The sequence below is a fragment of the Brachycentrus maculatus genome, unplaced genomic scaffold (genome assembly GCF_059751285.1).
Source record: "Brachycentrus maculatus isolate JH-2025_06_01 unplaced genomic scaffold, ASM5975128v1 h1tg000123l, whole genome shotgun sequence".
Taxonomy (NCBI): domain Eukaryota; kingdom Metazoa; phylum Arthropoda; class Insecta; order Trichoptera; family Brachycentridae; genus Brachycentrus; species Brachycentrus maculatus.
Genome location: NW_028280876.1, coordinates 472996 through 485518, shown reverse-complemented (window position 1 = coordinate 485518; position 12523 = coordinate 472996). Strand labels below are relative to the sequence as shown.

General features: G+C 31.2%; 1 protein-coding gene across 1 annotated transcript in view; it reads right to left on the bottom strand.

Moving 5' to 3' along the window:
* Positions 1 to 2450: 2450 nt before the first annotated feature.
* LOC148309460 (zwei Ig domain protein zig-8-like) overlaps positions 2451 to 12523 on the bottom strand; it is a 132395-nt gene continuing 122322 nt past the window's right edge. Inside the window, exons 6-8 of the mRNA XM_088260071.1 lie at positions 11307 to 11453; positions 7671 to 7805; positions 2451 to 5602 (exon numbers count right to left, since the gene is read on the bottom strand). Coding sequence (XP_088116197.1) covers positions 5442 to 5602; positions 7671 to 7805; positions 11307 to 11453 — 443 coding nt within the window. The 3' untranslated portion in view covers positions 2451 to 5441. The remainder of the gene's footprint in view (positions 5603 to 7670; positions 7806 to 11306; positions 11454 to 12523) is intronic.

Below are 12523 nucleotides of genomic sequence, written 5' to 3'. Positions count from 1 at the left end.
TATTTAATTGAAATTTGTCGATGAAGAATTCATTTTAAACAAAGTCATAAATTTCATAAAATTTCAGAAAATTCTTTTTAAATAAAGTCATAAATTAAACCCTGAAGAGGGCAACAGGTTGTTGCCGAAACTAGTTGGTTAGTAAAAATGTGAGTGGATCAAAACACAAAGTATTTTTATTTCTCGAAATAATATATCATTTTAAACAAATTACTTTTCTTTATAAAGCTATCCGATAAATACTTACGTGTTCACAAATCCTATTGAAATTAATTAATTAATTAATTTATTCAAACTTCATATACAGAAAATAAATATCTGAAATAAATAAATATCTGGGCTTATCGCTGAAAAACCATATCTTCCAACCAACCAAAAGTGGCCTAGTGATGTTTTTCAAAATGTTTTATAGCATATAAATGTTTGCAATCAGAGGGTAGATGAAACAAAAAAAAACATAAATTACAAATTATTAAAAATAAGGAAGGCAAAGGAAAAAGGGAGTTTAGGGAAGGAGGTAGAGGGAAAAACTAAGGGATGAGGTTTGATGGACAGGATTATAATAATATTAAGTAATGCCTTTTATTAATGACGTTTATTAAAAATTATTAGAGAAGGTGCATTTTTAACAAGGAGAGGTAAATTGGATCTCGTAACGAAAAGTCCATTCAGAAAAAGATTACACAAATCATCAAAACATTGTGTCGCGTTGTAGTCCCGTGGTAAGTGTCGCGGAATTCAGAGTTCAAGTCAGAGTTTCTCGGTTCGAACCCACTCTACCACAATTTAATACCTATTTCTGATAATGAGCCGCCTAGGCTCACAGAAATAGCATGAAATTGAATTATTTGTGTAAATAATAAAAACACAAATATTTCTCTAAAAATAAATAAATAATAATTGAACTAATTTAAATATTACCTGGTCAATAATATGTAAACACGTTAACAACAGCTTGTGTGTAAAATGAATGAATAACGAAAAACAACAGAGTGATTGCGAATTAGAATATGTACAATAGGTTCACAACGGCGTGCTAGTACCGACACTAATGTATGGAAGCGAAACATGGAACTGGCAAAGGAAGGATGAAAGCAGAGTGAACGCTGTTGAAATGCGCTCCCTCAGACGAATGTGTGGAAAAATCATTGTATGACAGAATTAAAAACGAAGATATAAGAAAGGAATGCAAGGCTGAACAAGGAATAATTGAAAATATTAGGAAGAGTTCTTTGCGGTGGTATGGACATGTGGAGCGAATGGATAACAAGTTAATGACTAAGAAAATATATGTGGCGAATGTGAGACGGAAAACAGAACGAGGACGACCGAAAAATACTTGGCACGATCAGATCAATCAGAACCTAAAATCTGGCGGTGTCAAAAGTCTGCGTAATCGGAGGGTATGTATGACTAGATGTATGGATGTGAAGGAGGCGAGGAGTGTATGTCAGGACAGAAGAGTGTGGCGTTCCATCCTCTCTGCCTGCCCCTGCGGGGAAACGGCGTGATGGTAGTAGTAGTAGTAGTAGTAAAAACATTTGAAAATTTTGGTCGACGATAATATGTATTTCGTTAGAAAATATATTAATGTAAATATTTAAAATTTCCATGGTGGGTAAATGAAATAAACATGTATATTTATTTTTTTAATTTATTATTTATTTCATATATCACAGACATAAAGGGGAATTTTCTCCACTTTTTACAAAGATATTTACAATTTAAAATTAACTTAATTTGATTTAGTTATAAATTCAATAAGGTTATTAAAAATGAATTATATATGTACATATTATTCGTAAGATAACAAACAAAACAAACAAAAAAATTAAAATTAACTATTTATATTATTGTGTATGAGTGAATGTAATATATTGCCACTTTTGTATTTAAAAAAAAAAACATCAAATGGAGTATATTCATTTTGCATTTCAATATTTTTTATGTATTGAAATTTTCAAGTGAAATAAATTTATGTAGTAACTCTAAAATTCCTTCAGTATAGTAACGATAACAAAAATAATGCATTAGCATTACATATTACGGAATAAAAGTTTTTCAATAGATTTATTTTTTATTATGACCAAAATAGCAAAATTTTAGCCGTAGACGGTGGGAAGGAAATTGCCAGAATATCCTCTCAAAGAGATGGGAGTTAGTTAGTTTAAAGCGGTAGCTGGTAATTGCATCAATTTTATAAAATTGAAAATAACTGAAACATTTCTTTGATTTACTAGGGTAAACAAAATGTATTAGAACATTTATTTGTTTTATTTTATTCTGATTTCGTTATATATAATATATATATATATATATATATATATATATATATATATATATATATATATATATATATATATATATATATATATATATATATATATATATATATATATATATATATATATATATACATATATACACATTTTTTCGTTCGAAGATGGATTGACACTATTTTCCTTTATTTCAATTAAATGATGAATTGGTTATTACAGGATTATTTCAATCGTTAACTATATGAAGGAAATTTTATCATCTATCTGTTTTCATTACTCTGATACGCTGTTTAAAAATGAAGTTATAATTATGAACACGTATGGTAACGTGACAAAACACTTTAATGTATTTAAAATCTAATATTTATTATATTTTATGTACATTTTAAATATATATAATATAATATTTTTTTACAACGATATATTATGAATAAACATGTTCCAGCCATACAATGATATCGGTATTTTTATGTACCTTCTCTCATTTGCGAGTGATTTTGACCATAAAGGATATGTACCAACCTCGTAAATATTAATTTTCACGGGAAACGCAAATAATTTTGCCCACTAATTAAACGAATGACCGCTTTATTGCCAATAATATAATATATATACGAAACAGCATTGTTGTTTATTTTATTATTTTTTTAAAAATAATTAACATGCTGAAATAGGGATGTAAATTTAGAATTTATCAATTGCTTTTAAATTATTTTTTGACATTTAAACAAGGATGAATAACACTATGGTAATCTGGATATTTACGGGACTTACGACCGTCATAAGCTGGTTTAAGTGATCACTTTACACACATGTAACATTCACCAATTATACCCATGATTAACAACCACACTACTCAAATTTTTGGAACATATAGATATATTGACCAAACTCGAAACATAGTGTTTGACTTCACTAGAATTTCTCTTGAGACATCTATGTTGAGATGAGAGAAGCTTTTTATTGAGCAGAAACTCTTTCATTAGTATGTGAGGTCCAAATCCTGGATTATAATCACATACATGAGAAAAGCTAAAAATTATCATTTTATTTTTTTAATTATTTTAGCTTTTAATTTGACCAATATTTTCAGTGTGTACAAATCTGGATTATCTCCAGTTAACTGCCAATTGTCAAAATGTTGCAATTATATGTTGTTTTAAAGATTACAGTGTTATCTCGCTAATCCGAATGCAAACTGTGTCATTCGGATTAGGTAATCGTTCGGATTACAAATAAATAAACAACTACGTAATTTTTTCCACATGAATTTTATTTGACCAGCAGACGGGTTTTGTCGTAACCGAGATCATCAAACCAGTCTGGTAGCTGATCAAATAAAATTTATTTGGAAAAAAATACTTATTATTTTATTCTATTACATGTAGTTCCACCAAGAAATGTCAGTACAAAACTTAAATCTAAATTACCGATATATTTTGAATGTGTCGCCTACTTTCAAAATCCGCCAGATCCATGTAAGTCGATTTTCTGAAACATGCAAAATTCTCCGGGTAACATTTATGTTTAATAGATGTGTCTATCTTGAGATAAAATATTATGAAATAGAGAATTTCACCATTTTTTTAGAAAAATTTTCAGTTTAAAAAAAAAAATACGAGACAGAAACCGATCATGACGTCATTTTAATTTTTGACCCATCCCTACTCTCATATAAATATTTTAAACAATAAAACCCACAATTGGCATTCCGATAGAGTATTTATTTCTAAATCTTATAAAATTGGATCTGGCAGATTTCGAAAGTAGGCGACACAAATAATAGTTATGAGAATATAACTATTATTTAATATTCACATGAAATATCCTGAATGAAATGCTGGTCGATGTTGTTTGTTTTTCGTTGTTTTTCGTACATTATCTGGAAATGACGCGATATGTCGAAAAAACGCGAAAAACTTGAAGAGATACCCGAATTTACATGAAGACATTAGTTGTTTACAACTCGACGGAAACTTTTCTTGTTTACGTCAGTTTTCTGTAAAGTTTGACGGAACTTGGAGAATTCGTATTATCAATGCTGACGATAAATATGCGTCTGATTTTAGGTTAAAAATACGTACAAAAGTTGACAGCGAATTACATATATTATTTTTTTACACAACAAACATGAAAAATTCGAAATTAAGTGAAATTTTGTTACTCTTATATTTACATTACACATTTTTCATATTATTTTTTGACATCTCAGCAAAGATGAAGAAAAATATGGAAGTCTGGGCATTTACGGGGCTGATGACCGTCATAGGCTGGTTTATGAGATTTTACACACTATACACACTATACATTCACCAACTCTACCCATTTTTGACAACCACACTGCTCAAATTCTCGGAAGTTCTATATAGATGATCCAATTTCGAAACACTGTTCTTGAATCACTAGAACTTCATCAGAGACATCTATTAGTGAGATAGATGTCTCTAGTGAACCTGAATATGTTAGCCCCGTAAATGCCCAGACTTCCATATTCTTCTTCATCTTTGATGAGATGTCAAAAATAATATGAAAACAACTCCTGTAATTGGAGATAATCCAGATTTGTGAACAAGTATTTGGACACACTCAAAGTGTTGTAAGTATTCTCAACATTCGAAATTCAGTGAAATATTGTTATTATTTTATTTACATTATTTATAAATTATCTGCGTACTCCACTCGAAATAAAAGTATGAAGTTTAATACATATTTTTCATATTATTTTTTCTATCTCAGCAAAGATGAAGGAGAATATGGAAGTCTGGGCATTTACGGGGATGACGACCGTCATAGGCTGGTTCAAGCGATTGCTTTACACATGTGTAACAGTCACCAATTCTACCCATTTTTGATAACCACACTGCTCAATTTTTTTAAACTTCTAGATATATTGATCAAACTTATGACATAGTGTGTGTGAGTTCTCAACCGCCATCTTTGTAGGTTGAAATAGGTGAATAATGAATTGAGTGATTAATTGATTTATATTACTCTCAAGCCAATGACAGTCGTTAGCGCTGTAAGTGTATAGACTTTTATCTTCTTCTTCATCTATGTTGAGATGTCAATAATGTTAAAAATAAAGGTTGTGTAGTAATTTAAAATAACATTTACATGAAATATATTTATATCAAAGTTTTATATTACATGTTATACCGATGCTTACGTCAGTATTACAATGTCAGTTAATGATACAGAATTGACCAGCGATTTAACGAATCTTGTCAAATAGAGAAGAAGAAGACAGATGAAGAACTTGGGTCTTCCATGAGCCCGAGATGTGGCACTTTGATTTCCGTGTTGCATGGCTGCTGGGGTTTCACCTGTAAATTATAAAAAAAAAGCCTTAGATAAATTGATTCCTTTTCAGTTTTCAGGGTTTTTGATATACCCACATTATCAATCTTTTAATAGTTTTATTTAAAATATGTTGTTTTTATTATTTACACAAATGTTTCAATTTCAAACTATTTCTGTGAGCCTAAGCGGCTCATTATTAGAAATAGGTGTCAAACTGTGGTAGAGTGGGTTCGAACCGAGAAACTCCGACTTAAGAGTCCGTGATACTAACCATAAATGGAAAAAATTGCCAAATTGTAACGATTTCCACCATTTTTGTTGTTGCATATTTTAAGTCGAACGCCGTAGCGTAGTTGGGTAAACGCCCGACTGCGAAACTGGCGTCGTGGGTGCGATTCTCGCCAAGTGCAAAAGAAATTCAAGAAAGATTTATTTTCAATCGGTCTGGGTGTTTGTGATGTATTTTCCACATTTACCCTTCGTAATCTTATTGACCTACCTGCAGACAAGCCTCTTAAAGTAGAAGATTTTCTGGTTATTCCTTTAACCCTTAAATCAACATCACACACACACACACACACACACACACACACACACACACACATATACACACACATTCATCATTTGCTAGATCTACACTGAATATTTTGTACTAATCTTTATGTTTCTGTGGTTGACTATAATTGACTTATAATGATAAAAGAAAACACTTGTTTTATACTACTTGAGTTTTATTAAATACTACATGTTTCAGAAGTTAAACTTCCATCATTCAGGTCTGTATAGTAACTAAAATATAAAAGATAAAATTGTTCTATAAATAAGGAGAGGGGGAAATTAGGGGGAGGGGGTTAGTCAAGGGGCGGAGTTTGAAAACAGAGAAAAAATGGAAAGCAAAGGCGAAGAATTTGGAAACAATACATTATTTAATAAATTGTTATTAGAATTAAGTTTTTTTTTGGATTTCTAAATTTTTAAAATAATTCATAATTTGGCCTTTATGTGGAACAAGGTGTAATAATTTTAATTTATGAGAGTGGAATGAGTGATTTGTGTCTATTATGTGATTTGCAAATTCCGAAAAATTAGTAGGTCTTGTTAGTAACATGTCTTACCATAACGTTAATGCCGAAACAATAAATAAAATATAATTGGCTTGTTTAATGTATATCTTTGAATTGTTTTGTTTTATATATGTTGCTGTTGTTAACTCAAAAAAATGTACATCGTTGCAATTCTGCAACAACAATTTCACATCAGTTGAAACATCCTTCAGTCGCCTGGAATTATTATAATTCACACTGCTGCATATTTATCACGCACCTCGGTGTTGGAATTAAGTCAGCCTTTTATAACTAGATGGCGCTGTGAGTACTTTCTTGACATTTAGTTATAGTTTTCAGGAATTTGATTTCTTAAAAAAAATAAAAATAATGCATTTAGCGTTTGAAAAAAAAATCATTGAATTACCCATAATGTTTTTTTGTTACAATTATTTTAAAAACCACTCTCCTGATCATCTATTGTTTACTTTGTGTAATACCACTTTTATAAACACTTATTCGTGACAACCGGTTTCAGAAAATCATTCCATCCTCAAGTAATTAAAATAAAATTATTCGTTATTATTGTTTATAAAAGTGATATTACACAAAGAAAGCAATTAGGAAAACGTTTTATTACCATATCACAAAGTAATTCACGCTTTTAATGTACAAAATAAGTTATTAAAAATCTTGGCATTATTTTTTATGACTTTATACGGTATGTGTCCGCCTCCGTAGTGTAATAGTTAGCACGCTCGGCTACCGTTCTGGAGGTCCCGGGTTCGATTCCCAAGGGGGGTCAAGTAAATATTAGTGATTTTTTCACTCTAATATTTATTTAATACTACCCTGGACTGGTACCTGAAGCGGAGGGCTGATCACCTTTCCTTCATATGTAAACGATCAAGATAACACTGCGTTTATATGAAGCAGTGCCCTATGCACCATCGGGGTGCGGATAAGGGTTTTACTATATTATTATTATACAATATATGCAGGGTCATCGAAAAATAATGCCAACATCGAGGTTGTTCAGAATACTCACTATGTAGGATATGCACAGTGACGCTATCCGGTTTTGCATTAGCTGGGGCACACGTGTAGTTTCCGGCTTGACGCGGTTCCGCGTGTTGGATCACCAGCTCGCTGGATGTGCGTGAATGGGTCACTACAACGCCATCTGCGTGAAAACAGTCAAAAAGATTATTAATTATTAAAGAAAACACTTGTTTTTGAACCACTTGAGCTTATTTATGACTACTTCTTTCGGAAGCTAAGCTTCCATCTTCTGGTCTAAATGTAAACTAAAACTTAATTCATAATAATCTCATTTGAGATGTCAAAAAGTAATATGAAAATAACTGCTTTAATTGGAGATAATACAGATTTGTGAACATATATTTGGACACGCTCCAAATGTTGTCAATAAATAAACTGGTCAAATAATAAGCTAAAATAATGAAAATGAAAATGATATTTTCTGGCGTTTCATGTGTATGTGATTATAATCCAGGATTCGGACCTCACATACTAATTAAAAAGTTTCTGCTTAATAAAAAGCTTCTTTCCATCTCAGCAAAAGATATCTCTAATGAAGTTCTAGGGATTCAAGAAAAATGTCTCAAAATTGGTTTATATATATAGAACGTCCAAGAATTTGAGTAATGTGGTTTTCAATAATGGGTAGAATTGGTGAATGTTATAGTGTGTAGAGTGATCACTTAAACCAGCCTATGATTCTGCTCATAAAAAGTTTCTTTTCATCTCAGCAATAGATGTCTCTAGTGAAGTTCTAGTGATTCAAGAACAATGTTTCAAAACTGGTTCATATATACAGAACTTGAGAATTTCAGTAGTGTGGTATAAAGGGTAGAATTGGCGAATGTTACACATGTGTAAATCACTTAAACTAGCCTATGACGGTCGTCAGCCCCGTAAATGCTCAGACTTCCATATTCTGTTTCATCTTTGATGAGATGTCAAAAAATAATAATGTTATGTTAATTATATAGTATTTTTAAACAACCCCTCGCCATTTAAAACGAATCATGCTGTAGAACGAAGTGCTACAGGGTTGAAATAATATTATTATTAGCGAAAATGTTATTCGCCAAATTAGAGATTTTAGATCTGGCTTCCAACCCCTAATAACGTTATCAAAGAATAATATTTCAGGTGAATGCCAGATTATATCTGAAGTAATTCGACCTTGTTGCTTCCCTTTTATTGAAAACAATGGCCACCGCGAATTAAATTTAATTACAAAACTGTTAAATGAATCTTTATTAAACAAATGAGTACCATAAACACAATTTAAAACACAATTCAGAAAAAAAAACATTACATTGGAAAACGAATGAATGAGAGTGATTTATTTCTGTAATTTCTGACTTGGTAATTTGATGAGATGATTACTTCCTACTCTTAGTTTACATTATTCTTTTATTTTCAAACAAACTTTGTGTAAAACTAATTGTAATCTTTATAAATTAAAACAACTTTGTTTTAAGTACTTTTTATTGGTACACTTTGTCCAACCGGTTTCGACAAAAACCTTGTCATCATCAGGGTTTATGTACTAAATTCGAAAACATTGAAATACTCATAATTAATTACCCTTCCCTTACCAGAAGCATCCACGCACTCCGTACACCATATGAATATATGATTTTAAAAATGTGATTTAAAAACTCGTTAATGTTGTTTTTATTGAGCATTGCGTAGCTAATACTTCGATTCCAACTACGAATGGAATTAACTATGAGTATTTCAATGTTTTAGAATTTAGTACATATACCCTAATTCTAGTCGAAACCGGTTGGATAATGTGTACCAATAAAAAGTGATAAAAACAATTTTTTTAAATTTTATAAAGTTTATAAAATGTGCCACAAAGTATCTGCGAAATACATTCAAGACATTATTTATTTTTTAAATTAATGATTTACTTAGTAAATACCACTATTTCTTAAAATCTACTGTGACACGTGTTTCGATGCATTCCGCATCATTTTCAAACAACGTATACGTTGTTTGAAAATGATGCGGAATGCATCGAAACACGTGTCACAGTAGATTTTAAGAAATAGTGGTATTTACTAAGTAAAACATTAATTAAAAATGGATAGATTTTACCACAAAGTGACTGCCGAATCAATTAATAAAATTATTTATTTCAATTCTAGCTGTATCCGGCCACGGATTGCTGTGGCTCAGTCAAGTTAAATGGACCACAAATAAAAAAGAAAGAACACATTTATAGTATGTTTGAACTCACGCATTCATGGAAGCGTGGGTGTAATTGAAATCCATAGCAAGGTAGTAAAAAGCAATTGAGATGGTATGGGCATATAGAATATAGAGAACCTGAACATATTGCAAACCAGACGATCGCCATGGATCTTCCTCGAAAGACATCTAGAGGAAGACTAATACAATTATGGACGCTACAGAAAGATAACATGATTCGAAGGCATGGTCTAGGTGACGTTGTATGTGATAGAAAGACCTAAAACCTGAGGACGAGAGGAGCTGATCCCAACAGTCTACAAAAACGATAAGTTGGTTTGGAGCCAGTTTGTAAAGCAATGAAAATATTGAAAATCATAAAAATATCATTCATCGAAGTATCATTGCAATGCAAGTGAAAGGATGCGTCAAGAAGCACGCTGTCTGCCATGAGCAAGTGTTTTGCGTCTTGGTGTTAGTTTCAAAAGATGGCGTTAACAATACGGTCAAAAATATATATAATAATAATCTACATACTTTCGATTATAAAAATGTCAATTTTTGTCAATGTGTAATTGTGTCTATATTTTTCATCAATGCATAAACGGTCAACTCTTTAATGATTTTGCAAGGTTAGAATAGGCAGCTCGACAGTAAGACATTAAAATCTGCTCGTTAAAAATGTAATGATCCGTTACAAATTGTAACATTAATGAAAAAATGTGAGTTTTAATAAAAACATATTTTTAATTGTGGCTAAAAATTATAACATATCGCTCACTCCTTTCAACAGCGTCATATTTAAAAAATGTTTTTACGAGATCGTTTTTAAAATTTGAAAATATAAAAAAAGCATCAAAAATAAATATCAATCCATTTATTGAACTTTTTATTGTGCAACAGATCTTTTAAGGTAAAACCGGATTTTTTTCCTTTTGAAAAATACTTATTACATTTAAAAAAAATAATTAAACAATACCTTTTCTTCAAAATGCATAAACAACACTTTTTGCCCTATGGCGGGTAAATATTAAGTTAAAAAAATGCCGCTTTTGCTGGGATATAGTACATTTTATGGGCATTCCGAAAACACGCACAAATGAAAAATTAAGATTTTTGATATATGTAGAAAGGAGTGAGCGATATGTAATACAGAAAACAATTAGCAAAAACCTCAGGCTGACAGTAGCTTGCTTATTTTTCTTCTGACTCCAATTAAACTATCGATGGAGTGCTATCAGATTATCGGATTATTTACACTAAAGATGACATATCAATTTATTATAGATTTCTCAACTTAAGACAAAGCATCTTTCATTTGTATACGAGACAAGATGAAGGTCCGAGCATTCCAGTATCTGGAATGACCTGGTATTTGGCTGACGCTATGACGTTGTTGAAAGGAGTGAGCGATACATTTTTTAATATTAAAAATATTTTAAAAATTGCTTACCTTGATCGTAATTGATCATTCTATTTTCGTGATACCAGAACAGGAATGTTGGTGGTTCTGTAGACTTCCTCACTTGGCAAGTCAGTCTCAGCATAGAACCTTGTTGCACGATTTTGTCTGGTCCTCCTATGATTTCAGCCGTTGCCTCTGAAATACAAAATCAAGAATAAATATTTAATAAAATAAAACCCTTATCCACACCCAATGGTGCATAGGGCACTGTGTCATTTTAACGCAGTGTTATCTTGATCGTTTACACATGAAGGAAGGGTGATCAGCTCTCCGCTTCAGGTACCAGTCCATGGTAATATTGAATAAATATTATTTTTTGACATCTCATCAAACAAGTATTTGAACAAGTATTTGGACACACTCAAAATGTTGTGAATAAATATTACAGTGAAAAAATCACTTATATTTATTTTACCCCCCTTGGGGATCGAACCTGGGACCTCCAGAACGGTAGCCGAGCGTGCTGACCATTACACTACGGAGGCGGACATAATAAATAAATAATATTTACCAAGTAATAAATAAATAAATATTTACCAAGTAAATTCTAAAATAAAATGTATAGACATTATAACTACAGAGTAAAATCGAATCATTTTAAGAAAATGTAATATTGTAATTGGCTTAATTTTTATTAATATAACTTTTTTTTATAATATACTTTTTTAAATGTTAAACTGTACAATTACTGAACAAATAATAAAAAGTAACATTGTAAAATAAATTTACGTTAGCAAAAATGAAAACGTATTATCGCAGATAATATATCTTTTCATTTCATTTGTCCGTCGGTGAAATGCCCATCGGAAAATTGCCCGTCGGCCAGATGCCCGTCGGTCGGTCAAATGTCCGAAGCCTAATAATGATCGTCAAGCAAATGACCGCAGGACCAAATGTTTGTCGGTCAAATATTTGTCAAAAATCCTTGTACTAAATGACCATCAGAAGTTTTTTTTTACGCACGTAATTTTCAAGAATAAAATAAAAACTGTGTAGTTTTATCCACATGAATTTCATTTGACCAGCAACCGGGTTTCGTCGTAACCGACATCATCAGACTGGCACACGTAATTTTCATTTATTAACGTACAAATATTGAATTCTCTTTTTGCATGACTCCGAAATAAGGTTGTGCAAAAAAGAGTTATTTTCTTTAAAAAACGGCAAAAAAAGTTTCATTTAAGAAACCAATCCATTTTCATTAT